This window comes from Ruditapes philippinarum, unplaced genomic scaffold (genome assembly GCF_026571515.1).
Source record: "Ruditapes philippinarum isolate M1 unplaced genomic scaffold, ASM2657151v2 ctg1088_1_1_1_1, whole genome shotgun sequence".
In the NCBI taxonomy this organism is placed as follows: Eukaryota; Metazoa; Mollusca; class Bivalvia; order Venerida; family Veneridae; genus Ruditapes; species Ruditapes philippinarum.
The window spans coordinates 199,114-216,227 of record NW_026862563.1 but is presented as its reverse complement, the minus strand read 5'-3'; the positions used below and the strand labels follow the sequence as shown (position 1 = coordinate 216,227).

The following is a 17,114-nucleotide window of genomic DNA, read 5'->3' as shown; positions in this document are numbered from 1 at the left end:
AAGGTTATAATAGTTATTGTGACTTGCATACTTATTACACAACTGAGTTTCAATAACTTCTGACTATTCAATACTGGGGTTTTTAAATCTTAATGATATTCTCCTATTCCTAGAACAGCTCTTATAATTAACACAAATGAAAAGACCAAAATTTATGCAAAGTAAGTTGGATATATTAACATGAAATAGAATGTAGACCAGATTTAATAACTCTAGCATTCCTACATGGCTTTAATTGTTTACAATCTGTGTACTTGAAGAGCTATTCATTATCTGCAGCTACAGTTCTACCATGAAGAAATATATCCTCTCTAACAATTGAATAAACAAGAAAAGCATTGATGCAAAGCATCAAAGGGCGACGCCAAAAGAATTTGATCCAGGTTTGCACCTAAATACTTAACAAAAGATGTGTACTTTATAGCAGTACCATTTCATGTGACCTGGAGGCTTGGCCCAGTTTATGTTGAAACTTAAACCAAAAAGAATAGACTCTGTCTTGCCAAGATGCAAAGACAATTTATAGTCAATAAACCAATCTTAAGATTTACTTTACCAGATACAAGGATACCTGAGTCATCATCATATAATGACAGGCACAAGTATCACACCTGGGAAGAAAAAATATGACCAGATTAATAAAAAATCTGTGTTCATCTTAAAAGTGTCAAAAACCAAAAAAAAAAAAATGTAAATAATGACCCCCTTTAAAAATATACTATTAACTTAAAGTATATTTTTAAAGGGGGTCATCATTTACATTTTTTTTGGTTTGTGACACTTTTAAGATGAACACAGGTTTTTTTATCAATCTGGTAATATTTTTTCTTCCCAGCCTGATACTTGTGCCTGTGCATATAATAAAAGCTTATTGCTTAGGGTTGCAGACATGTAATACATAAAGAGGACCTAAAATGAACATCAGGGGGACACCATAGGTATTCAGAGAGAAGGAGTACCAGCCACATTCACCAGCTGCTATCATAGATAAGACTTGAACCATGCAAGAATGTCATTACATATGGCAGATGCTTGAAGAGATGAAGAAGAAGAAAAAAAGAACTTCTTCATGTGCAGTTTAGTGTGATCAACTGTACCAAATGCTTTTTGTAGATTTAAAAGTATAAAGCAAAACTGCCTTTGTCCATTTCAAATTAAATGCAATCTATTAAATGAATCAAACATGTGTCAGTTGAAAAACCACTTCTAAACCCTGACTGAAACTGCCTGATCATGACTCGAACCCATGACTTTCAGAAGACAACTGAGCTATCCGGCCGCTACACATTTTCCCTTTAATAATGAAACAGTTCTAAACCTAAACCTTTTTCCCCACTATATTGATTCATGTACTTGAATTTCTGATGTTTACAGAGCATAGTGAATTAAACTCATGGTTATTTGCAGTAACAGGATGAGAAAAACTTTCAGCTTGACCAGAACTCAAACCTGTGACCCACAGAATAATGTACCGCGGCTGTAGCGATTGAGCTATCTGGTCGCTTACACATTTTCCCCCTAAATAGTGAACAGTTCTAAACCGTGACAGATATTTAGATTTTTAAATTAACAGATAATTAATTCTTAATTAATAAATAAGAAAAAAAAAACCTTACATACTCATAGTCTTAATTAAAATAACAATTTATATAATTATTATTGTATAATTATTTTTACTAAAAAGGGCTAAGACAGTTATTGGTTGTGCCATTATTTATAACAGGTCAATTTGAAAGAGAATATAACTGTGCTAATACATGTACAATATCTATGATAAGAAATTTTATGAAGGCTGATTTGTATTTTACATCAAGGGCACCGGGCAAAAACATGAAAATGCAACAAACGAACCACTTGTGTGGTAGATTTATTTTCATGTTTTCATCTGGCGCCCGGTTACTTTTTGTACTTTGTTGGTTTTCATGTGGCACAAATCACCCACTATAAAATTTAGTGTACACATTTATTCAAGGACAAGTATCAATCTACTCTATGAAAAGTCTGTTGTCGGTTGACTCAGGAGACCTGGAGATTGAGACCGGTGGTCCCTCCATTACAAATAGATAAGGCAGAAGCTGTCCTTTTCAAACTATGCACATGTTAGAAAAAAATTAGAATAACTATTCAGAACATGATTTTTTGAGGCTTTATCAATTATATTGCTTGATCCAAGTTTCAGGACAGTTTCAATCAATACATGTATTATCATTTATAACTTTAAATGAAAGTCTAATCTCTTTAATAATAATGACATAACTGCAACTCTTTAAATTCAGAAATATTATAAGTCTCATCATACCAATATACTAAGATATAAATGTATGCACATAACATTAATAATTCCAAGTTTCTATTAAATAAATATGAAATATTGGGTATATAAAGCCAGTAAAAGTATATATATATCAATATTCACTCATCAGGGCCTCTATGCTTTTGATGACCTTACAACTGGTAAATTTTATAAAACAAAAATTGTAATCAATACCTAAGATAGACAGAAAAGAACAAATAATTTAGTAAACATGAGTTACTTCCCCTTGAAATAAAGAAAACATGAAACCCGAAAGAACACCCTAAACATCAAAATTAATAAATGTTGCAGGCTCATTTTAATTATGCCATGCAAATTAATGGTAAAGTATTCATAAAAAAAGTAGATGACCATTTGACAGCAGTAATTGCAGAAATCGGATAGCTGTCAACATCCGGATACTGGTACACTTTGTAAAAACAACCATTCTGTTCAACAGATAAACGTAATATGGATAAAATCAATAGGATAATCGTTTTACACAGTCCATTACCTATCCTAATACTCATTTGCAGGTGAACTTTCTTCTTGTAGGAAAGTTTTGAAAATATATAAATGAATGAGCATCAATGTAGACCACAACGATATTCGAAATCCGGGTTTTAGTATTGTCAATAAAACAAAGGGACAAGCTGTTAATCTGAGCCTGCAATTTCGTGAAAATAATATCACAATGCACATGCTTTTTATATAAAGTTATTAAATACAAATATAACAACATATTTGTTTACTTGATTTTTACGAATCAAAATAAATATAATTAACACAACATGAAATTAACTGCTAATAATAACAGCTCCTTCCATAGGCCAAAATAAAAAGTATTCCATAAAAGACGACGCCGCTCACCGGCGTCGCCAATAAGATAACCTCGAAAAGATTGGTATCATTTAATGAAATTTCAACAAAAAGTTTACCAACAAGATATTGCTCTATATAAAAGCTGCATATATATGCATTTAGATCATATGAAACAATTTTTGAACAATAGGAAACTGAACTGTTTGCATGCTGTAACTAAACATGACTAAGCCTTCAGGGGCTTAGCCAGCTTTTTTCAACTTGTAGGCCCATAAAAGGGGGGTCTGGGGGGCTTAGCCCCCAGAAGCCAAAAAGAAGTTCACTTTAAAAAGATCAAAATGCGCGTTCCGAAGTATTTTCAAGAAAAATTATCAAAACAATAATTTTAAACTATGAATTTGATTAGATGTAAACTTTACTGAGGACAGTCAATCATGCATAAGCCTTAAACACACTTGAATTGACCATATATCTTGAACCCACTACCACCCCACCCCACCTGTTTTACTGTATTTTTGGGACTTATGTCAATTTCTTGAGCAACTTGTAGGCCCAGGCCTACATGGCCTAATTGTTAAACTACACCACTGGCCTTTATGCCACCAGTATAGTGATAGGTCAACCTGCATGGCTTTCTTTGTATTTTGAGACTTGACTTATAGACTCTATACTGCTGGTAGCTCAATTATAGTATTTTGATATTGAAGCCCAAATGTACTGTTCAAAATTCATAGCTGGACATTTTCTTTTACACATATTTAGCAGGTTAAGGGTTAAGAAAAATACACTTATACTTTTAGAAACTTTAAACTGTTCATGTACAATCCTAAATGACACTTTGAATGTTTTTGCAAAATAAATTATTATATCATAATGCTGTTCACATCATTAGCTTCCACACCGAAGTGCGACACCCTTTATAGAATGCATTCAGATTTTCTGAAAGGACAATTGCAACTTCTCGGGCCTTTTCATCAGTCATGATAGCCAAGGATATTCCGAGTTGATTTTTTAAAACGAAACGGTCATTTGTGTCGAGCTATGGTAATAAATTACGAACTGGAGAATTTTGTAGGAAATGAAATGCAAACATATTCAGCAATAAATTGCACTCTTTATAAATTTAACGAAAACTTATATTAAGTATAAATGTAGGCCATTTTTACGAATTGTTATAGCAAAAGTACTAATTATCATTTTGAAAGTGTCTTTTCTGTAGTTTTTTCCTGGTAAATTAATAACTCCTTTTGATAAACAATTCTAGAAAAATCTAATTAACCATTGAAAAGTTTGAAGAAAAAAAGAAGATTGGTCATCAGATGTCTACTAGTTCATCGTCACTTGCTGCTTTTCTGGTTGCCCGCCCTTTGTTGCTTTGCATCAATGCTTTTCTATAATAAGACTTTGCTGTTATAGAATGGTGGCCAGATGATCACAATGCACTTTATACTGGTAGCAATAGGTACAGTAAGTTAAAGTCATCATCACTGTGAGAGATAATTGTCATAGAATTGTCTGAATCAGTGAACAATGCCATGTTTAGGTACTGCCTTGTGAATAAAGTCTAGACCAAGTTATGATATGTTAGCATTATGAGAAACAATGTGGGATTAGAAGAGTAGTAGCAGACAAGATGATTTCTATGAATGTTGATGATTTCATTTTATTATCCAATTTTGAAGTTTTCAATATTTGAATTATGATTACGTTTGTAATTCACAGTCTGTTCTTATTGATATATCCTTCAGAACCTTTTAACTAGTACAAGGTTTGACTGTATACCTCAATTATTCTAGGAAATTTACATTGCTGCACATTTACAGTGCTTCAGTAACACAGAATACCACTTTTCAGTAAGATTTGGTGCTTTCACTGACAATATTAAAAGCTGTATTATAATTGAAAATAACATCAACAAAAAACAAAGAAGGGAATGGGGGACACATTTTAAATTTAACCATTGAATATTAATTATTCTGATCTGAAAGTCAGCAGAACATTTATAACTCTGTTATTGTCATTTATAACATTTTATAATGGAGAGAAGTACAGAAAGTTTATTGAACTTCTTTTTGTCTGCAAATTTTGTAATTCTGAGAAACTTTGTTTTTTTATAAAATCCGCGTAGCTATCACTGTAGTGTTGTATGAAACTTGAGGCTATGAAGTCCATTACTGTACTCGTTCCCTGACAAACATTTAAAGTGCATCTTTATTTTCTGTAGTAATTTTATGAGGAGTGAAATAAGAGGAAATTTTATGTTAATTAAACAGAAAGAAAAGATGTTTCAGGGAATAGTGGTTGGGATAGGCATTGAATTACATGAAGTGGGGAAATTAAATAACAATAGTAATTTCTGTAATATCTCTGTAGCATGAAATATTGAGACATTTAAAGATTGACATTAAAACTTATCATGTGTAAAATGAATGAAAATAGATAAGAGATATATTAAAAAGTAATGCTGGTTCTGATGTAAGGCCCATTTGACTAACTTGTTATCAAGTGTTTATTGTCAGGGACATTGACGAACTTTTTGCCAAGTGGTTATGGTTAAAGTCTTTAGAATCACTGTTGGTACCTGCATTTGTCTGAAGCTTAAGCTTACAAAAGTTTTGGTGACCCTTATCCCAGAAAAATATACAAGGGTGAGCCTGCATGAGGACTTATGGTCAAGATGTTAAAGTTTTGCTGTCATGGGTAAAGCTCCATTGCCTCCAGATGAGCCAAAATATTTCAAGAAGGACAAACTTCAGAAAAATGTACTAACATTTTAAAAAAGGTAAAAATATTCAAGGTGCAAGTAATAATATACATGTATGGTGTGATTAAAGACTCGGATTTTGCAGTATTAATCACCATAATTCTACTGCCTGACTAACATAGCACAGGCTATTTTTGTATACTTTGACCTCTTTTTAGTAATTTGCATTAATTGAAGTGTGAATTACTTTTTTTGGTCACCTTATTACATGATGTATATTATACAGTTATTACTTTAAGAGTAACATTTTCAAAATAATTGTGAAAATTAGCATGAATCTGCTGCTTTAAGATGTATTATCATTATTATTTCTAATTTGCATGAATTTGTCAGTAATAGTAAATCAGGTCAATACAGGGGTTTGAGAACACTTGCTGAGTAAATACATTTGTATTGTCATGTTATGAAATTGCCACTTTACCTAATGCAAGCATACAGCTGTGTCATGTGTCACATCATCTCCCTAAACAACTTAGTCTCTGAAACATTGTATTTGCTTTAATGTGTTCTAATTCTCAGAGTTGATACAACACTTAAATTTTTTAGACAATTGAGTCTTGTCACGACAAAATCAACATAGTGCGTTTGCGACCAGCATGGATCCAGACCAGCCTGCCCATCCGCGCAGTCTGATCAGGATTCATGCTGTTTGCTTACAAACCCTATAACAAGTAGAGAAACTGATAGCGAACAGCATGGATCCTGATCAGACTGGGCGGATGCGCAGCTGGTCTGAATCCATGCTGGTCGCAAACCACTTATGTTGGTTTTGTCGTGACACGGCTCATTTATTCTGTATTATTGAATTTTCAAGTTACTGCAGGTATGTTGAACAGAGAGTGGGTGGGGTAGATAATCAAGATGATAGTATCAATCATCTATGAAATGTGGAAAAAATTTCACCTCACATTAGTGGCAGCTTGTCTACAATTCCATTAAATCAGAGACAATTCCCCATCCACCAGTACAAATCTGATTAAAACAATGAAATCCTGCAAAAACATGGCTGCTTATTTGAATTTCTTTTCTGTGATTTCAGGGAATATCTTCTAATCGGAAATCAATAGTGTATGGGGTTTAGCAGTCAAGATTCAAAAAGGAGAAAAGTTCACTCAGATTTGTTTGCCTTAAATTTCAAGGACAAGAATTAAATGTACAAACAATTAGTTTCTGATCAGAATCCTAACTAAAATTAATGAGGAAGTATGGAATTTAATGTTTACTTGGAAGAAACTTTGAATTCATGAAAATAGTTATCATAATCATTCTTCTATTTTTGTTGTTTGATTATCTAAATTAAAAAAAATAGTTTTACAAAATTAAAGGCTAAAAGCAGTAAAGTTTCAGGCTGTAATTCTAAAGGATCTTGGTATATATTTTTTGGCTGAGCTATATAATGTATTTTAATGAAGATCGTGTCTAAAGTGTCATGATTCAGGGGTTTCTATTGCAGCTTTATATCTTTCCACTTTGTTTGATGTTCACCAAGCTGATTAAACTTTGTTTTATTAACTTCTGTTTTGAAAAAAAAAGCACAAGTGTTTTTGAGTACATTTACTGGAAGAAGCCAGATGGTGGCATATGAGTCACTGAGATGATATAGATTGAGGTAGTCTGCCAATTACAGACAGACCTTCTAGGTCAGCTGCATGCTGCTGCTTAATTGACTGTTACTATTTATAGTAACAATTCAGGTGAATTACCTATAGCAAAATCCAGAAGTTTCTATAAATAACTTAAGAAAATGTTACAGTTAGTCACCAATGCTTACATTGAATACAATCTATAGTAGTTGTCCAGCTGTTGTCTTGAACAGGTCAATTAACATGATACGATATTGTGATAACTGATAACTTAAAATAATCATTTAATATTATTATATTTTATATCATAAGTACATTTAGAGTGGAATTAATAAGTAGGAGGGGTACTAAGATTGCATGAGCTCACTACAAGGTGCAGCATATAAATGGTAAAATAATTAAGTTTTATGACTTGTTTATTATCAGGCATAGAAAGTTTGATTTACAATACTGTGAGACAGTGAGGAAAGTGAATTGGATATTTTAACAGCAACATAAGATCACCATGTCAGTGAGAGAAAGTGAAACAGTGCCGTGTTGTCAGTGTTTGTTGAATAATGGTGTTAAATGGAGAGTTTACCAGTTTATGATTATTGGATTTTAGTGACTGTTGTAAGAGATATTAGAGTTTAATACTCATGTAGAACATTGACATAACAAAGTGTCATCATAACATTTTCTTATCTTTTTTAATACGAAGAAAAGAAAGTTTTTAAATCATTGATCTTGTATCACTTTATATATGGAATGTATGTAGTTGAAAGTCAGTGAAAATGTGCAGGTATGTATAAATTATTAAATTGAAGATCTAATATATATATAGATTGTTTGCATCTTTAAAAAAAAAATGGAACAAAAAATAACAATTATATTAAAATAGAAGGATAATTACATAAACAGAAGTTAAACTCTAATAGATAAAGGACTGCACTGTATATTATTTTAACTCATATTATAACTGCTATGTGTTCCTGAGTTGAAGATCCATTGTTCTGACAGCCCTATAATAGTCAATTTCCTTTTGAATTTTTAGTTGCATTGAAATATTGGTTTTTGATAAAATCATTATTTTCTACATTTTTCCGTAAATTTTCATTGAAAATTAAGTGTTCACCTGTTCAAATGTTTACCGTCATTGTGAAATGTTTTATAATATTGTTTTGTACATGGCATTTTTTCAAGTTTTCACTATAATTTATTGACTAAAAATTAATGTACAAGGAAATCTTTAATAGCGAACTCACTGGAACATGCCCTGTCCCAGGTTACATAATCAAACATGCCCTGTCCCAGGTTACATAATCTTATAATTTTTATTAATTAGTATCTTTATATAAACAGACACATTATACATGTATATCGCACAGCTACCATGTGTGTCAAGTCGATAGATAGAATTTTAATTCTGATTGATTTATGTGGGTTTTGATGATAAAAATTATTAGAATTTTAATTTGATTGGTGTTTCAATTACTATATCTTTATTGAGCTACATACTAATTTTGGTTCAAATTGGGTAGATTAATTTCTACTGTCTGAAAATTTAGCATGAAATAATAATAACTCAACTCATAGGCACTTCATTTAATTTGTAACATTATAATATTTAATATGCAAATATGGTAGTTTCTATTAGTGATGACTTATTAATTAATTTATTGATTGTTAATTAAGTCTCAATATACATACATCTTGCTAGGTTCTTCTATCAGGGAACATTAAAATTCGTCATTGATTATCTCCTAAATATCAGGAGCTTCTGTAATGAAAGCCTGAAAATTTAAGTTCTTTAATGTCATTAATTTTCTTGGGGATAATTTTTTCTGATTGTGTAATTGTGTCATTACTCAGGGACATAAATTTCAGCTAACACAAAAATCAATAAGCCTCTTTTCATTTCTATAAAATAAATTTCATGAAATAATGTTCCTGAAAATTCACTGTTTTTAAGATGGTAAAATGGGCTTTATTAAATTATGATTTTTTTCTGTTCTTATAGGTACCTCTAGATATAAATGGATTTGCATCCATTATATTATCCTTTGATTTAGTTTATAAATAAATTTACTGTTTCAAACAAGTACCTGACTGAATATGCATTTCATTCTTTTTTTCTTCTGCAAAAATAAAACGCCATTTGTATAAAAAGGTTAAGTTGTAATTGGTTTGTTTACCCCTGTGAGAATTCCATGAATAATTCATGAACTGTTCATGAACATATTCATGGACAAGTTCATGAATGTGCATGAACAACAAATGAGACTTTTTTTAGTTCACGGACAATTCATGAATCAAGATATTCATGAACATGTTCATGAATATATGTTCGTGAACATTCATGAATATATTGATTCATGAATTGTCCATGAAAGAAAAAAAGTCTCATTTGTTGTCATGCACATTCATGAACTTGTTCAAATGCACATTCATGAAATTGTTCATGAATATGTTCATGAACAATTCAAAAACTTCTCCCAGGGGTCATAATAATGTGACATCACAATCAATTTTCATTTGATTCTAAGACTGCTGATTTGTACCAGCCATAAAATGCACAATAGACAGTGTTTTAGTACAAATACAAAACACAAAAGCCCATTACACAGGTAATGAAACTTGTTAAACACTGTGCTCATTGATTCCCTATGTACAAATTGAATTGTCATTAGAATTCACGACTTGCCAGTTTGCTCTTCAATTAATTTCTTTGACACAATTTTCCATAAGATTTTATATAGTCCATTATGTAAATACATCACTTTTTCTCCATTTTGCTAAGTCATTGTTATTTATTCCATTTTTAAGTAAGTTTGCACCGAAAGTTTGTTAAAACACATTTAGAGCTTTGTTTCTGGCGGCCATGTTGACTTTTGCATTATGGGTGTTACCAAGGTCAGCCAACCCTTGTTGATGATCAGTGAGTTCATGAACTCATGAGAGTTCATGAACTGAAATTTTTCAGTTCATGAGTTCATGAACTGAAATTTTTTCTAACACTAAAAAGTATTCACATGGGTTAAAATTGTAAAGACAAATTTGTTTTTAAAGTTCATGCTTATTGTCAGCTTGTTCATGAACATACCAAAATGTTCATGAACAGAGCAAGAATGGTGCCAAAATGTTCATGAACACATCAACATGATCGTGAACAGACATACATATTCATGAACTTGAATGTTCATGAATATTTGTTCATGAACATTTCTGCCAAGATGATGAACAATTGAAAGATGTTCATGAATATTCATGAACTGTTCATGAAAATTCATGAATTGATGAACATGCTTTCGCAGGTAATTAACGAGGAAACTTGTTTTGTTTTTTATTTTAGTACTTTAAATGCTCTGTAAAAAAGGCAATTTGAACGAATCCAGATTCAACCCATTATATCTTTATCTTTCCATCTTGACTTAATTATTCATCATTTTCAAGAAAAATGGGAAACAGCGCATAGATGTGACAGCTGATCTTTGACTGCACTCAGGTCTCATAGATTATGATGTTCAGTTGCCCCTAGCAGGCTTAACTTGTGTTGAAATTTAAAAGAAAAATATTTAATTTAAAACATCTTCTTTCCCTTACAAGAAATGTGGTTAAAAATGCTATCTTGTATTACATTCAGTTGTATTCTCCTAAGTCCTATCACCAGTTATCACAAATTGTTACAAGAAAAGCATTGATGCAAAGCATCAAAGGGCGACGCCAAAAGAATTTGATCCAGGTTTGCATCTAAATACTTAACAAAAGATGTGTACTTTATAGCAGTACCATTTCATGTGACCTGGAGGCTTGGCCCAGTTTATGTTGAAACTTAAACCAAAAAGAATAGACTCTGTCTTGCCAAGATGCAAAGACAATTTATAGTCAATAAACCAATCTTAAGATTTACTTTACCAGATACAAGGATACCTGAGTCATCATCATATAATGACAGGCACAAGTATCACACCTGGGAAGAAAAAATATGACCAGATTAATAAAAAAATCTGTGTTCATCTTAAAAGGGTCAAAAACCAAAAAAAATATGTAAATAATGACCCCCTTTAAAAATATACTATTAACTTTAAGTATATTTTTAAAGGGGGTCATCATTTACATTTTTTTTTGGTTTGTGACACTTTTAAGATGAACACAGGTTTTTTTATCAATCTGGTAATATTTTTTCTTCCCAGGTCTGATACTTGTGCCTGTGCATATAATAAAAGCTTATTGCTCATTGACATATATTAGACATAAAAGAGGACCTAAAATGAACATCAGGGGGATACCATAGGTATTCAGAGAGAAGGAGTACCAACCACATTCACCAGCTACTATCAGAGATAAGACTTAAACCATGTAAGAATGTCATTACATATGGCAGATGCTTGAAGTTCCATGAAGAAGAAGAAAAAAGAACTTCTTCATGTGCAGTATAGTGTGATCAACTGTACCTAATGCTTTTTGTAGATTTAAAAGTATCACGCAATACTGCCTTTGTCCATTTCAAATTAAATGCAATCTATTAAATGAATCAAACATGTGTCAGTTGAAAAACCACTTCTAAACCCTGACTGAAACTGCCTGACCATGACTCGAACCCATGACTTTCAGAAGACCAACTGAGCTATCCGGCCGGCTACACATTTTCTCTTTAATAATGAAACAGTTCTAAACCTAAACCTTTTTCCCCACTATATTGATTAATGTACAGTAAAAACCCGCTTTACGACCACCCCGTTTTCGGGACCAACCCGCTAATACGAACGATTTTTTTAAAGACCCGAATTTTTTATTCTTTATTTTAATGGTCGCTAACCCCGATTTTGAGACCACCCCATTATTCCGTAATGCGACCAGTAAATTCAGTCCCATTTCGTAAATTCTGTACATTTGGAAACCCATAAATACGACCGCGGGCACTTTCTCACCTTGATATTGACATGCGTGTATATTGCTGAAATCTTTTTGACACGTGATGTAAACAACAGTTTTACGACATTTAACGACATCCAGTTTACGGCAGAGGTCAAGGTTACTTTGTATCAAACCCGGAAATGATCAATAATATTGTCGATAATTTCTTAATTTCACACCTTTAATATCATAACTGGGGGATTAAAACAACAAAGTATTGAACAGAAAACTTTCAATAAGTTTTTTAGAGGTGTTGCTGCTATCATTATCTCTTTCGTTCCATAATTTTAAACAAATAAGATTATGTTTTTGAAGTTGTTATCGGCGATGAAAACTGTGTAAATAATTAAAGGTTAATTGTTCGGTGTGCTTTGTAGTAAAATGTTGATTTAATAGAGTAAGTCGTGTCATTCTTTTAACAAGAATGTAAAAATATGTTTGTGTTTAAAGACATTCATAATACATTTTGTACCTCTAAAGAAGTTTAAAAATTTTATAATGTTAAAAAGTAAAAGAAAATAAATGAAAATAAAAAAATAATAGTGTATGCTTTATATTTTCTCATTTGAAATAGGTTAGCCCAGAATTAAACATGTGTACAGTACATGGTATCCCTTAATATATTGCCTAGTTTTCTGTTTGGCCAAACTCATTAATGAGACCAACCCGCTATTAAGACCAGATTTGTAAAGTCCCTTCATTGGTCTCATTAGCGAGTTTTTACTGTACTTGAATTTCTGATGTTTACAGAGCATAGTAAATTAAACTAATGGTTATTTGCAGTTACCAGGATGAGAAAAACTTTCAGCTTGACCAGAACTCAAACCTGTGACCCACAGAATAATGTACCTCGGCTGTAGCGATTGAGCTATCTGGCCGCTTACACATTTTCTCCCCTAAATATTGAACAGTTCTAAACCGTGACAGATATTTAGATTTTTAAATTAACAGATAATTAATTCTTGATTAATAAATAAGAAAAAAAAACCTTACATACTCATAGTCTTAATTAAAATAACAATTTATATAATTATTATTGTATAATTATTTTTACTAAAAAGGGCTAAGACAGTTATTGGTTAACTTGTGCCATTATTTATAACAGGTCAATTTGAAAGTGAATATAACTGTGCTAATACATGTACAATATCTATGATAAGAAATTTTATGAAGGCTGATTTGTATTTTACATCAAGGGCACCGGGCGAAAACATGAAAATGCAACAAACGAACCACTTTGTGGTAGATTGTATTTTCATATTTTCATCTGGCGCCCGGTTACTTTTTGTACTTTGTTGGTTTTCATGTGGCACAAATCACCCACTATAAAATTTAGTGTACAAATTTATTCAAGGACAAGTAACAATCTACTATCTAATGTAAAGTCTGTTGTCGGGTTGACTCAGGAGACCTGGAGGTTGAGACCGGTGTCCCTCCATTACAAATAGATAAGACAGAACCTGTCCTTTTCAAACTATGCACATGTTAGAAAAAAATTAGAATAACTATTCAGAACATGATTTTTTGAGGCTTTATCAATTATATTGCTTGATCCAAGTTTCAGGACATTTTCAATCAATACATGTATTATCATTTATAACTTTAAATGAAAGTCTCATCCCTTTAATAATAATGACATAACTGCAACTCTTTAAATTCAGAAATATTATAAGTCTCATCATACCAATATACTAAGATATAAATGTATCCACATAACATTAATAATTCCAAGTTTCTATTAAATAAATATGAAATATTGGGTATATAAAGCCAGTAAAAGTATATATATATCAATATTCACTCATCAGGGCCTCTATGCTTTTGATGACCTTACAACTGGTAAATTTTATAAAACAAAAATTGTAAGTAATACCTAAGATAGACAGAAAAGAACAAATAATTTAGTAAACATGAGTTACTTCCCCTTGAAATAAAGAAAACATGAAACCCAAAAGAACACCCTAAACATCAAAATTAAGAAATGTTGCAGGCTCATTTTAATTATGCCATGCAAATTAATGGTAAAGTATTCATAAAAAAGTAGATGGCCATGTGACAGCAGTAATTGCAGAAAATCGGATAGCTGTCAACATCCGGATACTGGTACACTTTGTAAAAACAACCATTCTGTTCAACAGATAAACGTAATATGAATAAAATCAATAGGATAATCGTTTACAACAGTCCATTACCTATCCTAATACTCATTTGTAGGTAAACTTTCTTCTTGTAGGAAAGTTTTGAAAATACATAAATGAATGAGCATCAATGTAGACCACAACGATATTCGAAATCCGGGTTTTAGTATTGTCAATAAAACAAAGGGACAAGCTGTTAATCAGAGCCTGCAATTTCGTGAAAATTATATCACAATGCACATGCTTTTTATATAAAGTTATTAAATACAAATATAACAACATATTTGTTTACTTGATTTTTACGAATCAAAATAAATATAATTAACACAACATGAAATTAACTGCTAATAATAACAGCTCCTTCCATAGGCAAAAATAAAAAGCGTTCCATAAAAGACGACGCCGCTCACCGGCGTCGCCAATAAAAGTACATTTGTATAGCAAGGTCAAGGTTACTTAGCATAACAAAATCTGGTGTGAAAATAGTTTGAATGATATTTAGTAAGATATTTAGATATATGTATATTATAAAAAACATATTTATTAAGACTTTGTATCAATATCACCTGTTATCAAGTAATAAAGTGTTAATTAAATTTTTATTGGTGATAATCCTCAACATCCCTATGGGGTTGCCCTGATATATAAGTCTGACTTTTTCAGATGTCAATGCTCAAGTATTTAAGTGTCCAACTGGAAAGTGTTTTTTTTAGCCATTTTAAGAACATGACTCAACCCTAGAATTGGGATTTTCTTGTCATTTTACACAGAATTGGGGTAAATACATATATAAAATAAAACAACATAATGAAATATTAATAGTTCACTTATAAGCACATTTTAAAATTTGGATTTGCTGTGGTACAGTGCAGTTAAGATGTCATCAAATGGCTTAATTAAATTTACTTATTTTAATTTCCATTGTTTTTTATCCTTGAAATTAGAAAGAAACATACTTTTTTGGACTGGGAACATGACTGAATATCATTTAAATGGTCAAAAAGAAACTGATAGTTATACTGTATGGAGCCTGACAGGTCAGAATGCACCCAGTTGTGCTGACTATTAGCAAATCTAATTAACCTCCAACTTTATAAAATTAGTTATTAAAATTCAAGGACATTTTTACACAAAACAGTTATGTTAAACTCATCATACATTTTCACAAATGTCTCAATATTTGTAAATGATCAGAAAAAGTGTAGGTGTAACAAGATCATGGTAACCTTGAACCATGTAACATATGTGACTAGCATTTGACATTGTATGAACAATCTTTAATAGCCATATTCAAGCTTACTCAACAGTTAACAATATTTGATTATTTTCCTATTAACATTAATTGACATGATATTATTATCAATTAATAATTCAATTAATAATCAATTTGTGTTGGTATGGGTGTGTTTTGGTCTAGCATGTGTGTTGGTAGGGATGTGTGGTGGATGGGATGTTGGTTGGTAGGTATGTAGGTTGGAAAGGTTGAATGTTTGCAAGGATGTGTGTTTGCAGGGATGTGTGTTGGTAGGAAATGAGTTGGCAAAGATGTGTTTACAGGGATGTGTGTTAATAGGGTTTAGTGTAGCAGGGTTGTATTTTGCTAGGGGCTTTGTGTTCACAGAGGTGTATTGTGCTGGGGTTAAATGTTTACAGAGATGTGTGTAAATGGGGTTTAGTGTTGACAGGGTTGTGTGTTGGTGGGGTTTAGTATTTTCAGAGATGTGTGTTAGTGGGGTTTAGTGTTTGCAGGGATGTGTGTTGGCAAGGATGTGTGTTTACAGGGATTTATGCTTGTTGGATTTAGTATTTACAGTGGATGTGTGTTAGCAGTGTTTAGTGTTTAAACATGGTTGTGTGTTGGTGGAGTTTAATGTTGACAGGGATGTGTGTTGGTATGGTTCAATGTTTGCAGGGGTTTAGTGTTGACCGACATGTGCATTTGCTGGTATGACTTGGTTGTCTGGGTTGTGTGCTGACTGGGTTGTGTTATGGCAGGAAAGACTGGGTTGGAAAGAATGTGTGTATGCAGGGATATGTGCTGAGAGTTATATTGTAGAATGTAATAGTTGTTAGATAAATGCATTATTCACTGTTTATAGATTGTCAGTGGCACAGTGTATAATTGTGATGGATGAGAAGTTTCTGTAGAGAAGAACATTGTCATTCTGTCACACAGCTTTGTAAATGCCACTTCTGTGCATAAAGTGATTCCAATAAAATACATTCTTTATTCCCACAGATACATGTATTTCCAACGAAAAGAGTTTGTTTGGTTTTAACACTGATAATTGAGTTTAAAACGCATGATTGTATGCATGGTTCCCTTCAATGATTTTTTTTTTTCATTTTGGACGACCCTGACATTAAGAAATTTGAAAATTTATTCATGAATGCTTTGTATGTCCCCAAAGAGAGGCATGTGAAGGCATTGAGGTTTTGAATTATCTGTCAGTCTATCCATCTGCCTATCAGCATTTTGTCCAGACCATATATTGCTTTGTCATTTGTAGACCAATTTTGAAATAATGTTGCATAAATGTTTGGCTTATGAGACAAGTTGTTAGATTTAAGTTTGTAGCTCACAGATCAAGGTAACAGTAAGACATTAAAGGAAATGT

The 17,114-nt window shown here is 32.0% G+C and overlaps 1 protein-coding gene across 3 annotated transcripts in view; it reads left to right on the top strand.

The window, feature by feature from the left end:
- The window catches only part of LOC132719435 (protein dispatched homolog 1-like), a 50,042-nt gene that overhangs the window by 15,482 nt on the left and 17,446 nt on the right, over positions 1–17,114 (top strand). The window contains exon 3 of one of the 3 annotated variants that reach the window (XM_060703202.1): positions 7,889–8,243. The exons of the other annotated variants lie outside the window; for them this stretch is intronic. Within the exon in view, the coding sequence (XP_060559185.1) occupies positions 8,236–8,243 (8 nt within the window). The 5' untranslated portion in view covers positions 7,889–8,235. The remainder of the gene's footprint in view (positions 1–7,888; positions 8,244–17,114) is intronic. 3 annotated transcript variants of the gene reach the window in all.